This window comes from Lytechinus pictus, chromosome 1 (assembly GCF_037042905.1).
Source record: "Lytechinus pictus isolate F3 Inbred chromosome 1, Lp3.0, whole genome shotgun sequence".
NCBI lineage: Eukaryota > Metazoa > Echinodermata > Echinoidea > Temnopleuroida > Toxopneustidae > Lytechinus > Lytechinus pictus.
The window spans coordinates 25,056,154-25,082,243 of NC_087245.1; the positions used below are offsets into that span (position 1 = coordinate 25,056,154).

Sequence of the window (26,090 nt, forward strand, 5' to 3'; positions counted from 1 at the left end):
AGGGAGATAATCTTTAAAATTGAAAAAAGTTCTAAAATAATATCTATATAACAACTATTAAGAGAGAATCAAGCGTTGTAAACAACTTTTACAGTCTTTGCCCATCACAGTCATCTTTAGCATGCATGAAACCTATCCTTACCATCCTATCATATTACCCCACCTTCATCAACTAAAGGGTGTACATGTATGTATGCTCAATTACACTGGCTGTCATAAACATGGTAACAGATACGAGTACATATAGCTGCATGACAGACATCGCTGTTCACACATAAGCCAGTCAAAACTGTCAGCATAGTACATGGCATGTATACATGGCATGTATGCCAAGTACATGTATTCAGAAATAAGGTAGTCTCTCAATTTTCTTTTTATTTGAATAAGCAAGTTTTTTGTAACTAAGAATACAAAAATATATTTATTTTTGTGTAATGTGAATGCACATGACTCTATTTTCTGCAAGGAGTCTCTCCCACACAAACAAGAAAATAATAAGTCAAGTGTTTTCATATCATCTTACCTAAAACATAAAAATAAATAACCAAAAACAAGATGGTTAACAAACCACTTGTCTCGCCTCATTTTTGTGATTATTAAAACCTGCAAAATGACCTTTTTACTCCTAGATGACCTTTGCCCTCGCCATCTCTATCTCCACAAATGTGATATTACCCAGGAATCATTTGTACCAAGTATGAACGCAATTGATGCAGAAACAAAGAAACGAGAGCAAGTTAAACAAAAACTTTTAAATTTTTGTAACAGACTAACAGACCATCAGGAAAACTGATCACTAGGTCTCTGCTGAACTTAGTTCAATCGAGACAAAAAAGAGCTACCAACCTTACAACAAACATTTCTTTGGGGGGAGGGGGCCTACTTGGTATTTATACCCTTCCTTCAGAGATTGATAGCACTTGGCTTTCCATGTATATCCAAAGAGTTAATGCTACTTACCAATGCTGGAGATATCTCTCAGTTGTTCTTTATCTGAGAGCATATTGTTACACAGTGTATCCACAATCGTCTCCACTTGGTACTCCTTGACCTTTGACACTAATGGACCCAAGCTGAAATGAATCAATAATAAGATTGTGGTAAAAGTCACTTAATTTGTAAAATGTTCAAAATAGAATAATAAATTACTTTGTCCTGGGCCCTGTAACGTGAAATATAAAATCAATTGTACAAATCAGTGTAACTGCACATGTACGTCTTCTGTCTATGGAAAACCATGAACAAAAAGATACAATTCATTGTAAATATTGCATCCCCTGATTTCCAATCAATTTGTATTCATATCATCAGTACTTACTAGCTTTGGGCAATATGATTACATATGAATTCATATTTCCATCAATTTATGCAGGAGTCATAAAATAAAACAAATCTTTAAATATTCCACCTTTAGTTATGCTAAAAGTGTGTCAAAAATTTTGACAATGAACCAATACTGTGAACTACATCACATGTATCTGACATCCAAATCTAACAAAAAATCACAATTGCGACCATTACATCATTTTCACAGATATCATTTTCTTTTAAATGTCCCCCCCCCCCCCAAGTTGGAGAGTGGAGGGGTGAGTAGAAGAAAATGAAATCTAAGTTTTATATCATTTATCTCTACAGCAGCAAGACCATTGTTTTGGATTCTAAACTTTAATCTAACTTTAAACTATTATCAAAGACCTGTTGAACAAGTTGAAAAACTCTCATACAAGTAGGAATTTCTACATAATCTCACAACAATGGAATATATATTTTACCATTTGACGGCCAAGTTCTGGACTTCTCCATTCTTATCTTCCAACAACTTCAAGAGCATCCTCACCACCTGGATTTTTATGAGAAAAATTTGAAACAAATTATGAACTCAAACCTAGGGGAAAGGGGTTACAATATTCATAATGGGCAAATACACACGTCAATAACCAATCTTCATGCATCAGGCCTAACTTGTGTGTATGCTTTATGTTGATTAAAGAATAAGTAAGTACTGATAATCGTAAATTGAAAATAAAAACAATTGCACTAGGATTTCAAAAATCTACTGAAATTTGAAATCCACAATCTCTTTATGAACGCCTATCCCAGCTTGCTCCATGGGTAACAACACAAATAATAGTACTTAATGTTTATTGTGCCATGATGCCCATTGATAGCAATAAAGTATACCAATATCTTACATATCACAAAAATCATGTAAATTTCTTAACAAAATGGAAGTGTCAAATATAAATTAGGGATGTACAATAGGTGGTGCAAAACCTTAAATCACTTTCCATGAGAGCTTTTCATTGGAGCTAATATCTATCATGCATGTATACTTGAGTTTTATTTCCTATTATTGTAAATTCCCAAAGGGATTGCAGCCACCAACCATGGACATTTATGTGGTAGTTTACAGTACATTCAATTTCTTGGCCTTAGCTATGAACGTAATTTTGTTATCAATTCTCAACTGTCTTGGGGGGGGGGTGGGGGTAGAAACGTTCAACAAAAATTCTACCTCAAGCAAACATCATCCAAAAAATCATTAGTTTCAATGCAGGTTTTATTTTGATTTAGTTTTTCAAAAAAAATGATCACAATAATTCATTCTTACACAATTTACCGGTATCTTTTCTATTAAACACATAGGGGCTAAACCTATCAGGCCTATTGTGACACTTTGGCTGGCAGATCACCCTAAAACACTGTGTAAGTTTTTCCCTGTTGTAAATCATGCTGGGAAAATTACAGTACTTACCTTTTTCTCACTGTCATCATCAAGCTTGATGGAGTCTTTCTGAAGCTCAGTCATCAGATCATTAGTTGCCATAAACCGAAAATCCTTATCACTGGACGTCATCTGTATAGAAAATTAATATAATAATTTGTTGGGTTTTTTTTCAAATCCAAATATAACTATTAATTACCGGTACTAGATTGTGTGATGTGCAATAAAACATACCAAGACAGAAAATGATTCTTAAAAAGGGGGCTTTAGAAAAAAAAGGATAAACTGGGGAGAGAGTTATCAAGTTTTTTTAGCTGCATGAGGGACTATCCCATCAAGTAAATGAATCATGATCCTGCCATTCCCAAAAGCTACAACTGAAAGCCATCCCAGCAAATCACGTGGTCTACATGTATGTACATGTACCCAATAAAAAAATAACATACTTGGAAAAGGATTTGTAATGTAAATGGGAAAGATTGCAAAATATGAAAACATTACAATATTGAGACTTAATTAAATCAGGGCTGAAAACTTTGTCTCCTCAGAAAATAAAAATTCATCTACAGGTCAATTATATTCCTGACTTTTTAACCATTATTTTGTTTGAAGGCAAGTCCATCCAAATGACAAATAGTTTTCACTCAAACAAGCATAACAATGAAAATTTCATCAAAATCAGGTGTACATCAAAATGTTTTAATAGCACTTTTAACTTTTGCCTAGACTTCTACATCGCAAAACAATGTAGCTAACACAAGCACTATGCTAATGAGGGACCAACTCATATCACACTTATAATTTATTTCTTTCATGATATCAAATGGGATTTTAAACCTGTAATGGAAAAACAGGATTTGACTAAACTTTGAACATACATGTATGAAATTACCATTATTTCAACTTATTATGAATCAATCAAGAACCTCTTTACTGTATTTAAAAATTATATCTGACGAACCAGAAAGAAAATCTGGCAATGTTTACACCACCATTTTGGCTTTTGTTAAGGAAAGCTGTTGCGCATTACCAATGAGCCGATCATGAAGCAGGACAATCACAATACTGCATGGCTTCAATTGTCTAGCTGGCTTGCCAATCGGCCCTATGATTGCGCAACTTAACTTCATTCCATGACAAAATGTTGTGATGATTGGATAAGTGCTGGCTTGTGAAAACAAGATTGAATGTTAAATCTTGGCACATGTCAAATAAAGGGTGCATTAACATTTTAAATTATACCCTATCATGCAAACCCATCATTGATCTGGTCTGGAAGTACGTGACGTTCTTACTTTTAAAAATGCAATATATCAGGGGAAAAATTGAATATTTGAGAGAATTTGTGGATACTTTTATCTCATACGCATATTTGGGTAGACTATAAGTATAATTTTTTTTGGCAAAGTTGAAGTTTGAACACTGCTGATTAAATATTACCGATGGCGAACTAACGAGTTTGCATTTTACCTTTTTTGCATTGCCATTGCATGGATAGACTGGAACCCGGTTATTTTTTTCCTTCTTCTTCTTACATTATAGTATGTCCCTCTTGTAGAGTATTTCCATACTTGTCACAATTATAACTTTCTCTCTTTTTCAATTTTTATTTTTAAAAAATTCTTCAACGTGACAACAGATCATGGTCAATAAATGAATAACGGACAGATAGAATCATGAAATTGATGCAAGACTCTATAGTATAGTATAAATGGAAACTTTATTTTTTGTTGCTCTGTTTGTTTGAAATATTTGGAACCTTATACCAACGGTAACCCGATTATTCTTGGCCGCGCACACATTCACAAGAATCCCGAGGCTGAACTCCACCGACGCGACGCCGACAATAATTTGGCGGCGGAGCCGTGTTCCCTTACTAACTGCGCTGAGTTACATACGCCGTACGCAACGTGTGGGACTGAAATTGGGCAGTACCCGGCAAATTACGCTGCTCTGAACAATACACAAAATTTGTATCCATTACCTTCTCCAAGAGATTGGAGATGATGTAAGAGAAGCTTGCCATGGTTTCCTGATTTTCCTTAACCCAGATTGATGATGAACGTCTCAAAAGGTTATAGGTAAAGCAGAATAGTCCTAATAGAAGATGATCTGAGTTCACAAGATCAACATGGCACTGTCAACTCTTACGCGCATGCGCGAGAACGATCGAGCTGAACTTATTTTCGATTTCATTATCAGCAGAAGATGAAGATACATTATTTCCAAAATTATTATATTCTTTTATTTTTTTACTCCTCGATAAGTAAGTCCCACATGGCCCTACCCCTGTAACCCCGCTGAAGCACCCCAAGATTTTTCCGGGGGTGCTGCGTGTATTATTCTCCATAGGCAGCACCCCTGGAGGTCTGGTAGGTGTGAAAAAATTGATAAAAATGACCTTCATTTTATAGAGAACCCCTCTCCGTTGTGGGGGAGGGGGGCCTTGTGAAATTTCTCGGGACCAAAATGATCTTTAATTTTTAGTGAATCAAAAGCTGGTATCTTGCCTCTAATAATTCGAGATTCTTCATCGGTTACAGAGAATAATATTAATTTGTGTTTCAATCATCTATAAAAGTATAGCTTCATAACTATGAGCAATAGGCCTACTCGCTCGTTGAATTTTTTTTTCAGGGGGCTGTCAAAATATTAAGTCTATAAAAATTCAATACTTTCTAAGTTTCTCTGCAAGAAAAATAGACAAGCAAGGGGTCGCTCCAAAATTTTCATTTTTATCTCTATTCACATTTTGGGTGAAAACGTGAAATAAAGTTGAAGAAAGAAAAGGAACTGAGAAACAGAAAGAGAAAAGGACGAGAAACCAAAGGAGAGAAGGGAAATGAAACTAAGAAGAAGAACAGAAAAATAGAAGAAAACAAGAAAATGAAGGAGGAAGAATAAAAAAAAAAACATCAAAGGATAACGAAGGAAAAATGTCATTATCATTATTTTAGCGATTATCGATATCATAATTAAAACCATTGTACTTATCATCATTGATGCTATTGCTTATTTTTCATTATTGTGTTGTTTTTATTAATCCATCATCTAAGCAGAATAGTCACCATCAACATTAATACAACTTTTTTTTTATTAATTCCCTTTAACAATATTTTTGCCCTCAACTTTAGCTGTCCGGCTCTTAAAAACTGTATGCGTGAACAAATAAACTGTGTTATATGGCTTTCCACAATAATTATTGTAGGCCTATAATTTTACACTCTAAATTCCAAGGATTTAAAATAAATCCAGATCGGCTGTGAATAGTGACCAGCCAAATCTTTTTAAAATTCATTTGAATCTTAAGGATTAACTATTAAATCTCAAAAGATTTAGATTTAAATCTTTTAGATTTATATCTAAATCAACAAGGTTTAAATCTAAATCTAATATTCAGCTGGTCACTATTCACAGCCGATCTGGATTTATTTTAAATCCTTGGAATTTAGAGTGTATTATTTCTTACCTATATATACAACAGTCCTTTGCTCCTTGTGAAAAACTTGTTTCAATAATTTGATAGCAGCTTAATGCATTTCATAAAACGATTTTGTGTAAAATCTTGCCAAATTATTGAATTTCATAATCTTTCATATATTAGCAACAGGTCGCAAGGGCGTATAGGCTGGGGGTGCACTGAGTGCACCGTGCACTCTCCCGCTGAGACAGAGGAGTTCCGACACTGGCAAGCAAAATGAAATTTGGACCCCTTCTTCTGCTTTCAACAGCGGATTAGTTCCACCTCCCCAAGATGTTCACCTCCCGATGCTCAAACCAGGCTGTAGTATGTCCTTTGTGTTATTTTGTTTGATTACTGTATATGTTATGCTTCTTTTCATATGTGTTTATTTTTTTATTGTATATGGACCCCATGGAAGAACTGTATTGTCATGTTGACAAAACTGAATATGGGCTATACGTCAGTTTTGTATATATATATATATATATATATATATATATATATATATATATATATATATATATATTGTGTGAAAGAAATGGATGAAGAGAACAATGGTAGGCGTAGCTTAAATCAAGGTTCCCCAGAGCTCCTGGCTTAAAGCCGGGAAAACATTGCTATGTATAAAACATTGCTCTGGGGAACCTTGATTTAAGCTACGCCTACCATTGTTCTCTTCATCCATTTCTTTCACACAATATTTAAATAAAAGAGTTGCCAAAGCTGTAGTACATGTATAACTTCACACACATATATATATATATATATATATATATATATATATATATATACACGTTTATACGGAGAATAGCTTTACATGTACACTATAAACTTTACCATCATTATCACAATGGGCATAATTCTTTACATCTGAATTCCCCCTTAATTTGTCTAGGCAATCGCTCGCCAAACTTTACAATATTATTAACAACGTCTATTGGCGTGCAAATGCTACACTTTCAAACAGTGTCGTAATGAGCCCAAAGGCATTGAGGGGCTAGATATGGCGTATTGGGCAAAATTTATTTTTAATATTTTCAATTTAATAATAAATATCAAGTTTTGTGATATATTTTTACATAATTTTCAGAAAGTAATATCATATTTCACTCTTCTCTCTTTCCTTTTTTTTTCTTGGTCGTGATTTTTTTTTGGGGGGACAAGCATCCCAAGGGCCCCCATCTGTACGCCACTGCTGTCAAAACAAAATAATTAGGTGTATATGAGATTGCTACGCGCGTTCCGTATACCCAATGGTGATAACACAAAGCGGTCATTGACCTTTTCCTGTCTGGTGAGTGGTCATCTAATCCCTTCCGGTCGGATTTGAACTTCGACCACTAATTATTTATTCATGATGTCATGAGAGAAGACTTCCTTGAAATGACCCCCTGATGAGGAAGAGGCTTGAGAACACATTCCTAGAAAGCAAGGGGGATTCGAGAATCACCGTCATATTATTATGTTTTACTCTTTGATTTAAGATAAGAACCATTTACCACGCTGTGTACGTACGACTTGAAACCAAGAAAAGTCACAGCATCAATGACTGTTTTTCGAGCATTAAAAAAATTAATAGAAAAGTAGAGGCGGTAGCTACTTTTTACGAAAACATTTATGATTGTAGTATAATAGTAGTAGGCACTACTTGTATTAGTAGTAGTAGTAGCAGTAGTAGTAGTAGTAGTAGTAGTAGTAGTAGTAGTAGTAGTAGTAGTAGTAGTAGAAGTAGTAGTAGTAGTAGTAGTAGTAACAGTAGTAGTAGTAGTAGTAGTAGTAGTAGTAGTAGTAGAAGCAGCAGCAGCAGCAGCAGCAGCAGCAGCAGCAGTAGTAGTAGTAGTAGTAGGAGTAGTAGTAGTAGTAGTAGTAGTAGTAGTAGTAGTAGTAGTAGTAGTAGTAGTAGTAGTAGAAGCAGCAGCAATAGCAGCAGCAGCAGCAGCAGCAGCAGCAGCAGCAGTAGTAGTAGTAGTAGTAGTAGTAGTAGTAGTAGTAGTAGTAGTAGTAGTAGCAGTAGTAGCAGTAGTAGCAGTATAGTAGCAGTAGTCGCAGTAGTCGCAGTAGTAGTAGTAGTAGTAGAAGTAGCAGTAGCAGTAGTAGTAGTAGTAGTAGTAGTAGTAGTAGTAGTAGTAGTAGTAGTAGTAGTAGTAGTAGTAGGAGTAGGAGTAGTAGTAGTAGTAGTAGTAGTAGTAGTAGTAGTAGTAGTAGTAGTAGTAGTAGTAGTAGTAGTAGTAGTAGTAGTAGTAGTAGTAGTAGTATAGTAGCAATAGTAGTAATAGTAGTAGTAGTAGTAGAAGCAGCAGCAATAGCAGCAGCAGCAGCAGCAGCAGCAGCAGCAGTAGTAGTAGTAGTAGTAGTAGTAGTAGTAGTAGTAGTAGTAGTAGTAGTAGTAGTAGTAGTAGTAGTAGTAGTAGTATATAGTAGGCCTAATCATCTTGAAGTATATTGGAAATATAATAAAGGGAAGAGTAAGAAGAAGACTTGAAGAAAAACTTCCCGCTACTAATAATGCATGAATTTTCAGAAATGAAGGAAGCAGTTAATAGCTTAAAGGAGCAGAAGAAAGAGAGGAGGAGGCCCGGGAGGAGGAGGATAGAGAAAGCTGAACACGTATATTAATTAGCAGATCAAGGAATTTATATATCGTCTTCTGTTTGTCCATGAAATAAGCATCAAAACCCCTTGGCATATGGTAGTTCCAAAATAAACAATCATCTTCTATGCCAATTCTATAACTCAATTCTTTTTATCCGTTTGTCAACTAATGTTACTTTCAAGTCGCGTGCCTCCCTCTTGACCAATCAGCGTTCAAGTCGCCATTGTCTGGTCGCCCCACGAGATCAGACAGGGAGGCCTCATTAACAAGTCCCCGAAGAGTGGTGCCTTACTTATGACGTAATATAAAGAGAGTCAACCAAGCGAAACGTCAATGTGTATGATAGCATGCGATGCTCAATCCAGGCAAAGTTTAACTAACTTCTTCACTATTGTGTTCAGTCTTTTCATGTAAAAGACGTTTCGCAGGTTGGATTTTGACAGTTCCTGCAAATTTGACGGTTCATCATCGTCTCACGCCCAAATGAGATGATCGCACACACATCACGCCAGGGGAATTTCAGGAAAAGTGTTAACATTTAAGAGAGGTATTTCATCAGCGTTCACGCCTTGTCACTTCTTTGTTTATTCATGACTGCTAACCGAATTTTCGCACTCCAACTTTGTCCTAAAGGGATTGAATTTTATCACGTTTGCGCCTTTTGATTTGGCGCGATTTCTTTTTTTCGAGATTTTTTTGGGCTTCAGAAGATTATGATGGGAGATGAATTTCAGCATGCGGCTGCAGCAACAGACACGACTAACTTTCTAAAGACAGAACCAGAAGAAAATATTTGCGTTTCTGAAGATGAGAATCTTAATGGTGAATCAACAGATAATATCGTCGATAAATCAGCAGATTCCCAAAATAAAACGAAATTTGAATTATGCGAGATCAAGTCAAATCTAGAGAATTGTGATGAAAACAGACAGTCTGAGTCACTACAGAGGAATGGACATGGGAACACCGAACAGTCATACAGTTTACACGATTTTGGAACCCATCATGATTTGCATGGGAATTTACAGAGGTATTGTCCTCTGTCATCTCTCCAAAACCAGCCTCAGCAACCGGCAAATTTACCGCACTACCTGTTGAATACTTGCACGGTATCCAACTTCACTGGAATTCCCACCCCGCCACCCGCCACTTCGCACAGTCAACAACAGGTGATTCAAAGGACGTCGCCTTTCATAGATGGGTTCCAGCACCTGTCGGGAACACACCAAACCCACCAGCAAATATCCGAAATCGGTACCCCATCAGGAAATAGCAATGCACTGATCCACCATCTCCATGACACCAATGAGTTTTCAAGTCACGACACAACCGCATCGGGCCGTTGCAGTGCAGATGAAAAATCCTCAATGCCGATCTGTGCAAGCCACGATCCTATTCACCAAAGGTTGCTACAACAGCCACAACAGTTGCAGGAATTCGACATGAAGAAAGAACTTGAACATAACGATGTCCAAGTACCACCATTCTTTGTTGAAAACAAACCACCAATACTTCAGACGACCAGTGCTCCACCACATCAGCTAATTGGCGCCTCTTTGGTTCCGCCATCACCCCATACCTTCGGTCACCTCCCAAATGGCGCCTCGCAGGACCACGAGGACGAACATGCGAAGGGTGTCGTTCCGAACCATGTCGTCAGCCAGCCATACCCTCCACCAGCGGGTCACCAGCACGTCGAGGTCGCCAACGGGCCAGGGAAGGCGTCAGTTTACCTCTGCAACCGCGACCTGTGGCGGAAATTCCATCAGCATAATACGGAGATGATTATCACAAAACAAGGAAGGTAAGTAAAATGCAACTTTTAAAAAGCCATGCACCAGCTACAAACACAATGTCATATTTCTCTATGAAATGAATACTTGTATATTCTACTTCCCTGTGTCACACAAGAAAATAAAACCATTATACTCTTCCCCCGATCATATTGTATTTTACATTGCAAGGAGTAACGTCAATAAAACCAAAATCCCATTCTTCGTTTTATATCTTTTCACAATTTTATAGAGTGCGTGTCAGGTTATTTTCTTATGCATTATTTATACCCAAGTTGTATATTTTTGCAAAATATCAAGTAATCTCCCACATAAATTATCAAAATAATCAAAACAATTCGTAGCTTTTTGTAGCTTAACATGCGTAAAATTGTCTAAATCACTTTAAATTTATTTCAGTGTATGTTTTTAAGGTCAATGAAAAATAAAACATTCTTCTGTTTAATAAATGAATGGCAATCTCTGGAATAAAATCTATGAGCGGTAATTGTTGCCACATGTAAGTCTGGCATTCATCATCATCTAGCAAGTTTTCGAATATCCAAAACAACGATTTTTTAAAGGGTATGTCATTTTGATAAATGATATTTAACTTCTAGATCGATTTAAGTTAAAGCTACTTTTAGGGCACATTTTTGACAAGGTATGATAAACACACACACAATTTATGGAAATTTCTTGATAATTTAACAAAGACGATTTCGACAGATCATTTGGCGTCACCACAAACTACAATAATTTTTGTTCGCGGTCTTTTGAGAAAAATTGATTAAACCAGTGATTTAACAAAGGTGGGAAAAATTGAAGGCAAAATTATAAGTTTTCAAAAATCAGAAAGCTTATTCTTTATTGACAATATATATTTGTTTTAAGAATTTCTTGTGCGGTTATTTTAATATATGCTAATAAAACAATGACACGATAACAACCGCATTCGTGCACATAATTATATTTGATGATACTTTTGAATAATGTTCGCCTCCCTATTGGTCTAACGGATTTTTCATTCACATTTTGGAAGTGTTTTTTTTAATGCCACCCAATCATGTTGATAAATGCGTGGTCTCAGACGATATGTGATAAAGAATACCAGGAAGGGAATTCTCTCAAATTTCATTTCACAGTATTCATACCCAAAAAATTATTTGTTTTATTTTCACCATGCAAAATATACTTGTAGATAAGAATACATAAAGCAAATCATAAACGAAAACAAATGATGGGTAGAGTCCCTGAAATGGAATTATTTTAGGTGAGATACTCTTTTAGATAAAGCATTAATAATTTTGTTTTCAGAACAGAAACAAGAACTATACATTTATATGAGTAGGATTTTAAAAACCTATGCCGATATAAACCTTATTGATAAATAAATCATACATTTTCAACACCCATAAAGCCTTAAAATACCACATTCCTCACCAAAAATGACAGGTATTTGGAAATAATAATAATAATAACAACATTTATAGGGCGCTTTGTATACGGGTGTTTCAGAGCGCACATGTTGGCTGACTAAAGTAAACAATAAGCCCATTAATTGAATTTTTAAAAAAGTATGCTAGTGTTGAGAAAATGGGAATTTCGAGTGAGGATTTAAACATTTCAACAGAGGGAGCATTTTGGATATGAGTTGGGAGCTTGTTCCACAGAGTAGGGGCAATAACAGAAAAAGAGCGATCACCGTATCTCGTCTTTGTGCGAGGGTCAAGAGTATATATATATATATATATATATATATATATATATATATATATATATATATATATATATATATAATGTAAGGGGGCCCTCAGCACAACGAGTAGTGCAGGCACTCATCATTTAGTGTAGATAAACTTGGAAGACAGAAATAACGACGAGTGAGACGTAGCTCTCAGGTTTCCTTTTTTTGCAAGCTTTCGGCCATCATCGGCCTTCGTCAGGCCTACAAAAAAAGGAAATCGGATGGAACGAACATAGTATTTACATATATATAAATTAGGTATAATATTAGGTATACGTCTCAATCATCGTTATTTCTGTCTTCCAAGTATATATATATATATATATATATATATATATATGTATATGTATATATATATACACTGTAAAAATGGAAGTGCTAATTTAGCACTTACAGTGCTTGTATAGTGACTGCACTATACGAGTGCTGATTTTCTAGTTTAATTTTGAAAATCAGCACTCGTAGTGCAGTCACTATGCAAGCACTGTAAGTGCTAAATTAGCACTTCATTATTTACAGTGTATATATATATATATATATATATATATATATTATATATATCTTCATCCATTTCTTTACAATATTTAAATAAAAGAGTTGCCAAAGCTGTTGTACATGTATAACTTTACACATATATATATATATTATATATGAAGAGTATATCCTTCACATTTCTTTTCTTTTTTAATGATAAAATATTGATACAATGAAAGTCGTATCATAAACGTATATAAGGGTATTGAATTCAAAAGCATCGCATAGCTCGTTTGATCATTTTAATTTTACTGAAATGTAAAAATATTCTAGTCAAAACAAAGTTCGTCCAAATGTTTATTTATTTATTTATGTATTTATTATCAATTCGGTCATTACAATATATGAAATATGAATTAACAATAAAACAAACAGAACCGTGGGTGGATACATGTATATAGCTTTGATTGAACAAAATATCATGGGTTATTCATTCAAAGCCAAAATCTTATCTTTTTTTTCAATTCATATTATCATGTCAACTGATACTTGTAACTGGGACAGATCGTCAAATGAAATCATGTGGACTTTTCAGTAATCACATAAGAGATGATTCCATCACTGTGAAAGTCTATGAATGAATTTGAACTCGGAATAGTGTTTACACGATGGCCACTTAACCGCATGGCGCGTCTAGTTCGGATGTGGAATGTCTATTTTCAGCGTGCACCTGTTTCATCGATCATTGTTGATACCAAGTGGTCATGACGGTCATAATCTTTACAAAGCATCCCGATGTGTATGTTCTTAACTCATTACACCTGTAATCAATATTATTCGCTGCTAATTAATTTCCGAGAATCCATTGTACGAATATTCAATACATTACAAGTGTGTAGCGTTAAGCCGCTGCGAGGCTTAATAATAAGGTTTTTTTTTTCAAAGAAAGGGGCCTTATGCTCATAATCTTTTATTATTATTGGTCTGAATGCAAGCAAACATCATTCTATTTAATGTATGCAGGCCTATTTGAGAACAAGATAAAAACAGATGTTGTTCGACTATTCAGTTCTTTATTTCCTGAATAGACTTTATTAGGCCTACAGATCTACCTGTACTTTGCTTGCTGCAACAGGGACAGTGTTATATAGGAGGAAAGTAAGTCTGTTCCCTATGATTTTGCAAGTAGTGAAAAGGGAGAAAAGTGGAAAAATAAAAGGAAAAAGAAAAAACAGGAGGAAAAAGAAAAAAAAAGTGCATAAGAATGATATCCTTATTGTTTAGCTCTTTACTGCCCATCTTAAAGAAGACAATTACGTCACTTTTATTTAGTCTTTCCGTGTGAAAATACCGCGTAGCCTCGCTTGGCAGGAAGTACATTTTAAGAAGAAAATCAATGTAAATAAACAATCTAAAGCTTTTGAAAGCCGTTTATAACTCGATATTATTTACTCGATCAAGAATTTGGAAATTTCATCATATCTAGGCATTTTTAAATATAAATTGTTGCTTCAAACTGTGGTTTCTTTTTTAAACGTTTGAGAAAATGAAGATTGGTCCAATCATGGACCTATGAAGAGATGGACATTCATCGCTTACTTAATGAATTCACTAACAGGTGACTGTAATTGTCCTCTGAATAACATTCTCTTCATACTAGTCTTCTTTGGTTCCATGATCGTCACCGTGAGAAGGGACGGAAGCAGTTCGTGACTGGACATTTATATTTCACAAATTATATGCGCAATAGACAACAAATCACTTAAATCATGGCAAATCGATGTGCAGTTCTTTTTTACCTTTGGTAATCTTAGTTCCATGTGTTTTATTTGGGAGAAATGTCTGCATATTTTAATGTAGAGGCAATATTGTGATTGATTGTTTACCATTTAAAATTCAATTTCCCAAGTTTCTCCATAATATTCCAAATATACGTGGTACATAACATATATAGATCGTGTATCTCTCAATGTTATTGAGGTCCTTATGTGTGAGCGGTAGTTAGCGGATCGAATGATATCATATTTTATATCATAAAGATCGTCTGCTTCTCATGTTTGCCGCTCCAAATATGAAGCATGTTGACTGAAAGGCTCATGCTAAAACAGGGTATCAGCCAACAAAAATCAAGACCGGGTAACTGTTCCGTCTTTAGGTAATCAGATACGCCTTGGTAGTCATGGTAATTGCTATTGTTACAACACCTGTATGTTCTCATTAAGATGTGCATAACCAAGCGACGGTGACTATCATTGGACCAAAGAAATGCTCGCGTTGATAGTCCATCTCTTCATAGGTCCATGGTCCAATCGAGCCGATAGCTAGCATTCACAAACATCACCATTATCAAGAGAACTCAATCTTAGTCAATGCAATTCATTTCAATTTTATTTCACATCTTTAAAAGCTAGCATACATTCTAAGTATGATATAACATTAACATAATACATAATTTATTTATTTATTTATTTATTTATTTATTTATTTATTTATTTATTTATTTTGTTTTATTTATTTTATACTGCAGGGTAGGCCTGTTCAGTTCTTAAAACTGCTTTACAAAGGCGCCCTGCAGTTTAAAATACATGTCAAGATAACTATGAACAACAACAACAAACAACATCAAAAATACAAAATACAAAATATCTAACATCAGATGTATAAATATTTTTAAAAAATGAGGTTTGCTTGTAAGCATGATGGCCCCAACATACAATGTGAAATTAACATTGAAATACTTAAAAAAATATATGTACATTAAAAAATTACATGTACAACCCTGTAAAGACACACAATATATAGAAAACAGAAAGAAGAGAGAAGAAGAGACCTCAGATGTACATGTACATTAAGAACAAGTCATAACGAAGAAATGAATCGAGATTCTGAATAGAAAATGAGAGGTGAATTTGTAGTACATGAAGGGGAGATGAGGAAGACAATGAGATAAATAGAAGAAGATGAGACACATTGCATAAATCTTCTCAGCATGCATTCATTCTTTTTATTTTTGGGGGGGTGAAAAATACAATCTCTTTAAGGAAATTTGGAATTTTGAATGAGTTGAGCTTTGTAGAGTACCATGATCAAGACTATTCCACAATTTGATTATATTGGATACGGAATGAATTTAAGGTCATATAAAAGAGGAAACCTTGGGTTGATGAATTAATATACATTGGCGAGTGTTGTGAACTTGTGAAGTAAACATGTTTGAATTTTTTGGCATTTGTATTTGTACATAGAAATTAGAGAATCCACAAAAATCATATCAGATATGAATAAATATTCTTTTTTTTTATATGGAAGAGATGAAATAAGTCTAAATTGATATTTTTTCTGCAGTATTATATACTATATTATATTGAGAATCTCGAAAGATGGCTTTTAAAAGTATACATGTATATGTCCCCATACTGAGTTGCAGTATGTTAGGTGAGGCAAGATAAAGTAATTTTTTTTTTTTTTGGGGGGGGGATCAATATGAATTCTTGATATGCTTCCTATACACCTTTACACTTTATACTGCTAATATGCGGTTACCGAGATAAATCAATTAGCTGTAAATACCTAACACTTGAATATTTCCCACAGGTGATCATGACCATTAGCAAGATTTATAAGGTCTTTTGAACCCTCCTGATCCTTGTTCTGAAAATCATAAATTTTGTATTTAATTTATCGAAATTCGAGGAAAGTTTACTACAACAGAACCAAATATATGATTCAATAATTTGTTTATTAGTAATAGACATTAAATCATGATATTATTGTGAGAAGGTATATACATGTAATGCATGTGTCATCTGGAAATAATGAATCACGAAATAATTCTGATAATTTATCAATTCGTGTATCGTCATCTTCCTCTATATTTCACCACATCAATTATTTTTTATATTTCCTCTTCTTGTTAGTCTTAAAAATGAAAAAATGGACAATACATTCACCCCCTCTCTTCTCGCATAGTCGTATACATCATTAACTAAACGACATCGTCTCTTCAATAATTAGCGTATGCCTGATTTTGAACGATTGTAGCTTAGAAATTTTCCGTTAAAGTAGGGGTTTCAGGATTCATTGAATTTTCTTCAGATGAGCCCACCTCATTTATTTTTTACACATTTCAATCAAGAAGTGTTAATGAATAAAGTCGACTATCTCATTAATTTCCAATTCAAATCTGAGCGAAGTATATGTATTTCGTTGCGCTGCCTTGTCCACCATCTGGTGTCGCCAATTGAACAATAAACAAGTAAAAAAAATGTCAAGAGGGTTCTTTGGACGGCGTCGTACATTCTTTCCAGTATCCCCTTATCTTCTTTCGACCCCCACCGCTTTCATCCCCGCCTCACCACGAAATTATATATCTCTGTTTTACTTTTTTAACTGTTGTATATTGTTTATTTCTTCCAAAATCCCCATTTCTCCATACTCTCGTATTCGATATATTTCAACTCTTTAATCGTGATCGAAACTTTTAATATCTAACTCGGAACGCTTCCTTTGTTCCTTTTTCTCGCCCCCCCCCCCTCTTTCTCTCCCTCCCCCTCCCTCTCCCTCTCTCTCTCTCTCTCTCTTATGCTCATTATGTGACTATATTATATCCAGTAACTCGAAAATGGGGGATACATTATTGTATTGATACAATAAGACTTGAATCGCAGTCTGGTCATGTTTTCTATAAATCAAAATTTCGTTTAAAACTTTGCTGCTTTGTAAAAATAAAAGGGGGGCGCAGTCACTGTCATTTCCCATTTGTCTTAAACTGGTGAGAATTAACTCTCAAGTCAGTCCAGTCCTGACTAAGTATATATTCTCGTAGTTTTGTATTAAAAAGGGGATCTAAATTCCATTTCTGTTTTTAGGTTCATAGATATTTACGTTTTCTTTTTATGAATGGAACGACTTTTTAAATATTTGAGCAATCATACGCGACTTGTAAAATCAGGAACTACGTGAAATATAATTAGATTTGTCCTTTTTTTCTTATTTGACTAGTCGCGTTTAGCGACTATGATTACTACATGTATATCACATTTTGAATAAAAAAAGAAATGCGTTGTAACGAGAATCTATGTCATAATATCGATGGTATTGAAATATATCACCATAACTTATTTCACATTCTTTCATTATTCAACTCGTGTTTGTATCAAAAAGTGAGACATGGCGACATTACTCAGGATGCATTAATTGATTCCCAATTGGGTACCAGTATAGACGGCTTGGGCAAATTATGTGCTGTAAATGTGTTTATTGGTAAACAAAAACATGACATCCTGTGCTGATAGACAAAGGAAACACGTCAAAGAAGCTCGTGACCATGTACTTTGAACTTGGATTTGTTTTTGTCCGTAGCTCATTGATTTGTTTGTTCGTCAAAGAATCGGGGAACAGGGGGATTAAAGTTTTGACATATGAGGGTACGTCTGCTCTACCTCTTAACGATGACGAAATTAAAATCAGATGTTTGAGCTTGTGTCTGAAACATGCTGCAATTTAAAGAAAATCAAACTGGCGTACAGATGGGGAGCGGACTTGGGTGGTCATGCCCCCCTCCCCTCCCTGTTTCACGACCAAGAAAATGGAGAGAAGGAAAGGAAAGACAACAAAAATGAAATATGATATCACTTTCTGAATCGTATGTCAAATCTATTGAAGAATAAAATATGTTTTTGTCTTTTTATTTTTTGTGTCGCATACACCTGTCTGGCCCACTCAATTATTATTATTCTTTATTTATTCATTTATTATTATTATTGTTTTTTTTTTTTTTGGGGGGGGGGTCATTACGCCACTGCTTTCGGGTCTAGTGTGGCGTCTTAAACCACATTTCCAGCCCATCGTACATGTTTTTTTTTTTTTTTTAAGCACCGGCGATCGTGTTTTTCTGAATATATATGGAGTTGCATGCAAAAAAAGGAGATGCTGTAAAAGTAGAATGAATAATACAAATATTTATTTTCAGCACATCCAGTAAAAAAAAATACACGTCTCGTTGTCTACTTACATATCTTCTCACTATATTGTTAAAAAAAAAACACGGTCGATAGACGAAACCGAGACCGTGTCTTAATTCCCTGGCGTCATTTAGCTACTAATTCAAAAACCTTGATTTTCTTATTATATTTTAATTTTTCCTATTTCATGCTCTACGCCATATTTTCTTATTCATATTTTCCCTGATGCAGGCGCATGTTTCCACAGCTCGTGTTCAAGCTTACCGGTCTCAATCCTACCTCACAATACAACGTCTTTGTTGATCTGGTGTTGTGTGATCCGAACCAGTGGAAGTTCCAGTGTGGTAAATGGATGCCGTGTGGACAGGCCGAGAACATACCAAAAGGTATTTCACACAAATTCATAGAAAGAGAGAGAGAGATGATTATTTTTCATACATAGTTTATTATTGCAATATATTTTAAACAAAGGATGATGTGACGTTGTTTCCATCACCATTATCAGCAGCATAGTTGTAATCAACATCACTATTGTCATCATCATCATCTTCATTATATTTATCACCATCGCGTTCATTATTGTCGACATCATCATCGTCGTCACCATGCATTTTCTTCATTACCATCACTATCTTCATGTACAACTGGAAAGGAAATCTTATCATCATCGTCATCTTCACCGTCATCGTTGTCGTCACTATACAGTGTTCTTCGGCATCATTTGATACACTTCCATGCTATGAAAGCACGGAACAATAGATTTGGTCCGCTGAACCCTATCGTCCTGTGCCAAATAGCGTTATTTATAGATTTAAAAAAATATACCGCGGGATATTGACAGTCACCTACATCTCCATTATCATCGCCAACATCACAAACCATGCAGAGACGTTGATCCGGGGGGGGGGGGGGGGCGATCACCCCTCCCTCCTTGCTCCCCAATAATTTTGACAACTTAAATATTAATAATACGCAACGCAATTGCAATTGATGTAGTTGATACACATCATAAAGATGAATCCGAATCAACATCCTCCTTCATCAACAATTTGTCATTAAAAAAAATGAGTCCAATTAAGAAATAATCCGTAACTTAATTAAATTTTAGTTATGTTTCAAACGAAAACCTTGCTTGCGTAAACGATAAACAATAATTATATATGACGAATATAGCCTATAACATAGAATCATTCTTTCTTTCATTCTTTGCGTTTCTAGTAAGCAACATCTATCTTCACCCTGATTCGCCAAGTAATGGACTACATTGGATGCATCAGGACATCGTATTCAGTAAACTCAAACTGACCAATCATCGGGGAAAAGACAATGGATTTGTGAGTACTCTTTGTTATAAAGTTTAATTTCCCACATTTTCGTAAATATTGAATACGGCATTTTTTGTTCATTTCTACAATTTATTTACCAAATCTTCATTTTTGTTCCTTATTTTCCGTGAATGTACAATAAAGACATAGGCCCGTATTCTGAAGTCGGGTTTAACTTATACCATGGTCTAACTCTGTGCTAAAATTATTGGAAGCCAAAAGTGTCTATTTTTTTGTATGTTTCTTATGTTTACTATGCTCTTTCCTGATTCATCGATGGTGAAGGCAATCATCTATTTATACTTCCTAGACAATTATGAATGATTTGAGAGCCAAATGAGCTGAAATATTATATCTCTACTGTTAGTGATTTATGTAACAATTGGCTATCCATACTTAAACCACAACTTTAAATCGGAGTGTAAGTTAACCCGACTTCAGAATATGGGCCCTTAAATTTAAGCCAAAATCAATTACATGGTTCACAATGGCATACTAAAGCAAAAATGAGTGGGCTGAGTTCTGAAATTGCCCGAACGAGAGATCAAAGCGGGCGAAACATATCCTTCAAAAATGATCAAGTTCAATTTTATTTCAATTCTACAAAAACATTATACATGTCATCAATGAGTAACAATGAATTAACAATGATTCAAATGCAGAACTGAGGTGATCTGTTAAAAAAGCACAGCTTGTATAGATCACATGTGAAACATATATACAGTGCAAAGATGATAAGAATACATACATAATTATACATCAAGTAAGCGAACAGAATAGGATAGAATAAATTGTAGAGAGCAGAAGTTTAAAGAATGATCATTGGTAATTTAGAAAGGAGATTGGAATGACCAGGTATGAATGGAATTCTACGAGAAATATGTTTGAATATATTATGTAAAATGGCTAAACAAAACGAAAATATCACTTTGTGAAAATTTGGGAGCTATTGGCCACCGCTTCCCCGAAAGAGAAACCGATAGTCAGCCAGCGAATATGTAGGCCATACTTTTGATCTGCTGAAATCTCGTTGAGTTTGATTTAATTCAAACGCAATTTTTTTGCAAAGAGACCAGTCCACATTGCATTTCTTTTTTTTTATTTGCTTTTTTTTTTCAGGGTTTCTCGTTAAAAAATATTCCATTGTCATTTGTCATGGAAATTCCTTGATATCTTGAAAGTGACACATCGTTCTTTTCATTTCCCTTTACACAGGTGATTTTAAACTCAATGCACAAATATCAGCCTCGGATTCATGTCGTTGAGTTGAGTGAAAGTCGATATATCCAGACTCACAGTTTTCCTGAGACGCAGTTCTTTGGCGTGACAGCCTATCAAAACACTGATGTAAGTCCTTCTCATCTCTTCCCTTTTTTGCGTTCGTTTTTTTTTTCAGCGCCGACAAGTTTTATTTTCAAAGTGAATTGGATGCTTACAATTTGATGACCAGGGGCCCGTTTCATAAAGGACTTGCAACTGTTGTAACTCTGCCATTATGGCAACTACCATGGAAACCTTGATTCTGATTGGCTGTTGAGCCCTGTTACCATGGTAATTGCCATAATGGCAAAGTTACAACAGTTGCAAGTCCTTTATGAAACGGGCCCCTGATGGAATGTTCAACGATACTCTTTATGCTGTAATAAGTAATTATTGAGGTGTTTTGATTTTATTATGGAAAGTTATGGATATTGAACTGAATTGCTTAATTGTCATTTTGGTGTGGCCTTCATATCAACCCGTCCATCTGCGAGGACTTTAAGCAGTTGATCCTCAACTTACAAACAAAGATGTCGAGTTAAAATCAAGTTACCGATCATTTCATGAATGATAGACGATATCTGTGGCTTAATGGATTAGCGTTTGAAAAGGTGTCTTTTGCTGCCAGTTTAAAATGTTATTTGTCACTTTACATGTGTGAACGGCTTTCAGAAGCTTCACAAAAATTCATTTAAACTCTTACTAATTGACGAGAAAAGACAATATACATTATTTTGTACCATTCATTTTTATGACCTCGTTTTATTTCCATTCAGGTCACACAACTAAAAATCGACTACAACCCATTTGCGAAAGGCTTCAGGGATAACTATGACAAGTAAGTTATCTACTGAAATAATTTTGCTTCGTCCAGAAATAGAAATTTCTGCAAGTGTGACGTTAAATTTTAATTATTGTGCCGTACTTATTTTATCTTATACGGCAACTCTAGGATTAACCAGTAGGGGGCTCAAAAGAGGTCCACTGTTTCCCTCCAGATCAAATTATCATTCAATTTTTTTGTCATTTTCCTGAAAGACGATTATTCATGCATTGCTAGCAAAATAAGTAATTTAATATATTGTTATAGATAATGACGTCAAAGCAACCCCTTCTGCTATGTCTGAGATCCCTTCCACTAACTTTAAAGAACATATAGTTTTCAGGGGGATGTAATTATATATGTTGATGGTTTGCGAGATGCCTATTGTTAAAAATAATTTCTTTTAATATGTTTTCATTTTCCCCGCTTTTTCCATTCTAATTCTTGAGCAGCTTGTCACCACGGGACATCAGTATTCTTTCGAATGGTCCTCGGTCAAAGAACGTGACAGTCAGTAGGAACTCCTGTCCTGCACCGGTAGTTAACGCAGCCAACATCAACATGGGACAGTATCCTGCGGCACACTCTCACCAGACTGCTCACTATCAGCATCCGCACCACCACCAATACCACAACGCCCACGCCCACTATCGGCCACCCCCGCATCACCAACCCCACCACCCTCACCTTCGATTCCCTACATTCCACCACCGACCAACGCAGTTGGCCCCAGTATGCAGCATTGGCCAATCTTCAGCCGAATGCACCGGACCGACGGGTGGGAATTTCCGGCTTCCAAACCCCGAAGAGACCGCTTTCAAGCTTGTGGGAAATGCCTCGAATCTGAGTCGTCCCACCTTCGTCCCGATCAGCCCACCGCACTCGTCGACATCTTCCCCGAAGCCGTTTCCGATTCCAGTGCCTACCTCGCTCGCTTCAATCGTTGGCCAGGACTCGCTCTGTGGGACGGAACACGAAATGCAGCAGCAGCAGCATTGTGACTCCCAGCTGCCTTCCCCTTGCGACTCAACCTCCGCTAATGGAGACACCAAAACCATTCATTATCGCTCTTCTGCAGGAATGATTAATCTTTCAAACCCATGTGATCCGACGCCACAGGTAGATATTCCTCATTTACCCGACATGCACACGCCAACTACTTGTCAAGATACCCAGAAGTTGCTGGACAGGCAGGACATGTCATGGCTCAATACTCCACCTTCCTCGGATTGTTCGCCCGATTCCAAGTCCAACTCTAGCGACGGTGGGAGTCGGGCTGCGAAGCGACAGAAGATGTCAGATGAGCAGCTCTCGGAAGGTATCTCTCCAAAGCTGACAGATCTCGGAGACCAACATAATAGTCCTTCCTCTTGTGAGTTTACATCTACCACAGATCAAAGCTATATCAACCAAGAGGGCGCCAAACAGCTCTACCCTCAGAGCATCGTGCACACACAGCCGGGAGCACCCAATCAAGCGTTTCAGCCGTATGGTAATATGTACTTTCCGGCGCAGAGTTTCTCTCCATTTCCTCCTCAGCCATCGTGTATGAGTGGATACAGCATTCCCCCGTCACCGTACAATCACATCAATAACATGCTGTGTCATGGCCAGTCATATCCAAGTGTATGACCAAGGAGATTTAGTATAACGTTTAGCGGAATCCGTTGTTACATAAGTATCATACCTCGGACAAAAACCACAAACTGAGAAAGAGCTGGTTGAATATTTGTCATTTGTTGTTATTGCCAGATAGTTTTATTGCAGTTCTAACATGCGCTAGAGCTAAACCTCCATAAATATTGACTTAAGTCATGAGTTTAGAAATGTAAGTTTCTCTTGCCTTTTGTGTTGATATGGATTTGAAAATATCAACGAGACTGACTGTTGTGTGTATTGTGTCCTACAAAGAAAGATGTACTTTATAAACGTCCTAAATTTATGTAATTGATAGTAGATTCTGATAGTGAAATAGAGAGTCGTAGAAACATTACAAGTGACTTAAAATAATATTGATCATGGATCATGAGACTAATTTAATTTCAAGGTCCATTGAATTTTTTTTTAATGTGATTATTCACGATGTCAGATATAATGACAATTATACCAGGTCCATAGTTCAAATCATTATTGCTTTTCAAGAAGACAAGTTTCATTCGCGTGTTCTGGCAACAACTTATATATTGAAATGTAGAACCATTCCATTAATGAGTAAACATAGTGTTTGAAAATCTGAATATCAAAGCGTGGTTTAAATAAGAGTTCATTAAATTAATCCATTCGACTTTTAAGAATTATTGAACGTAAAATTTTACTTAGAATTTTTAAAAATACGCGTCACACCAAAGGGTGTCTAGATGTAGAATCGGTTGTCAAAGCAAAGTGACAGGTATATTTTTATCGAAACACCAGCAATTCTAGACATAAGGTTGTTGAAACACAGTGAATGGTAAACATAATGTATGGCTGTCGAAACATAAAGAATTCTCGACATAAGGTTGTCGAATCACAAAGAATTCTAGGTAGAAAGTTGTCGAAATACAATGAATTTTAGACATAAGCACTAGCGTACCTAAGGGGGGGGGGCAGGGGGTAGACTGCCCCCCCCCCCTGACGAGTCACAACTCATGCAGGGGACGTATCCCTGCCCCCCTGCAGAGTCAAAACTGATACAGGGGACGTGGCCCCTCCTTTTGAGAAGCAAAATTAATAATTTGTAATGTAAAAATGCGATAAAAATAGACGTGTACCCCCTCTTTTGAACCTGAAGACCTTTTTTTGTACTTGTCAATTTTTTTGTGATAAGAAATCCTTTTTTTTTTTGCTTGTCAATTTTTTTTGTGGAAAGAAATCCTTTATTTTTGGTTGGAGAGCTTTTTTTTTTTGCTTGTCAAATTTTTTCGCGGACGAAATATCCTCCAAAAATTTGCACCCTTCTGGAAAATCCTAGGTACGCCAGTGGACATAAGGTTGTTAAAATATAATGAAAGGTAGAAATAAGGTTAGGTTGTCGAAACACAAAGAATTCTATACATACGGTCGTCGAAGCACAAGGAATGCTAAATAAAAAGTTGTCGAAACACACGGAAATATAGTTACAACGTTGACGAAACACAAAGAATTCTAGACATAAGGTTATCGAATCAGGCGTCATTTTACATATGAGGATGTCAAAATACAAGGAATTCTAGACATAATATTGTCGAAGTAGAAGTCAGTTTACATATAAAATTTTCGAAACAACAAATTATAGACAAAGACATACGTAATGTCTAAGGAGAAGAAATGATTGTTAAAACGAAGATGACGCAGTATTGAGGTATACATCGAAAGTGAAAGGTGACGAAATCTTGTACCAAACGCTGGGGTGTCAAAAAGGCGTTTTTTATAATAATAATCGTTAAATCTGGGTTGATAAAAATATAATACCAAATAAGGTGCTCTCTAAATATTAGGCCAATTGCATGCACAAGGGGAGGGGGGCTTTGAAGTCAGTGAAAAACTCACTGTTGTTATTTTTACATTAATTCACGTGCAATACGGAGTGTAAGATTAATGTTTTTGATATTACTAAAACTGTTCTTAAATCTCTTATTTTGTTTGTCTTTACGTCAATTATCATCTTGTTTAACTTGATATTTCCTATTATTACATTCCAACGATGATATTGATTATATGCCAATGTATGTAAAAGACGTTTTTATCATCTCACCGCCATCTATCGACAAAATGATTTTATGTCGATTTTCAAAGATTGTTTTAGTGTTGAAATGATCAATACTTTTAATGTGAACTTGCCATCAGAGTTGTACAGAAATCATGATGCTCCATTGTTCGATGTAAAGTGTTTATGGAATTGTTTAAGTGTTTTTTTTTAAATAAATTTCTAAAATTATTCTTAAATAGTTGTTGCTTCTTCTGAAGTCTAGAATGTTAATGATCATG

The 26,090-nt window shown here is 35.6% G+C and overlaps 2 protein-coding genes across 4 annotated transcripts in view; one reads left to right on the forward strand and one right to left on the reverse strand.

The window, feature by feature from the left end:
- The window catches only part of LOC129259743 (cullin-associated NEDD8-dissociated protein 1-like), a 53,341-nt gene extending 48,445 nt beyond the window's left edge, over nucleotides 1-4,896 (reverse strand). For both annotated transcript variants that reach the window (XM_064098927.1, XM_064098934.1), the window contains exons 1-4: nucleotides 4,710-4,896; nucleotides 2,756-2,857; nucleotides 1,773-1,840; nucleotides 961-1,073 (exon numbers count right to left, since the gene is read on the reverse strand). In XM_064098927.1, the coding sequence (XP_063954997.1) occupies nucleotides 961-1,073; nucleotides 1,773-1,840; nucleotides 2,756-2,857; nucleotides 4,710-4,751 (325 nt within the window). In that variant the 5' untranslated portion in view covers nucleotides 4,752-4,896. The remainder of the gene's footprint in view (nucleotides 1-960; nucleotides 1,074-1,772; nucleotides 1,841-2,755; nucleotides 2,858-4,709) is intronic.
- A 4,249-nt stretch (nucleotides 4,897-9,145) lies between these two features.
- Nucleotides 9,146-26,048, forward strand: LOC129259755 (T-box protein 1-like). Of its 2 annotated transcripts, XR_010293448.1 has the most exons (7): nucleotides 9,169-10,585; nucleotides 18,969-19,123; nucleotides 19,956-20,071; nucleotides 21,278-21,409; nucleotides 22,099-22,160; nucleotides 22,598-24,705; nucleotides 25,017-26,048. XR_010293448.1 is itself a non-coding variant. In XM_054898009.2 (6 exons), exons 1-6 carry the CDS (start codon nucleotides 9,495-9,497, stop codon nucleotides 23,775-23,777), a joined length of 2,736 nt encoding a protein of 911 aa, XP_054753984.2. In that variant the 5' UTR covers nucleotides 9,146-9,494; the 3' UTR covers nucleotides 23,778-26,048. The 2 variants fall into 2 exon arrangements, 1 of the variants encoding a protein (XP_054753984.2); XM_054898009.2 differs by having other exon boundaries at nucleotides 9,146-10,585; nucleotides 22,598-26,048.
- Nucleotides 26,049-26,090: the final 42 nt, after the last annotated feature.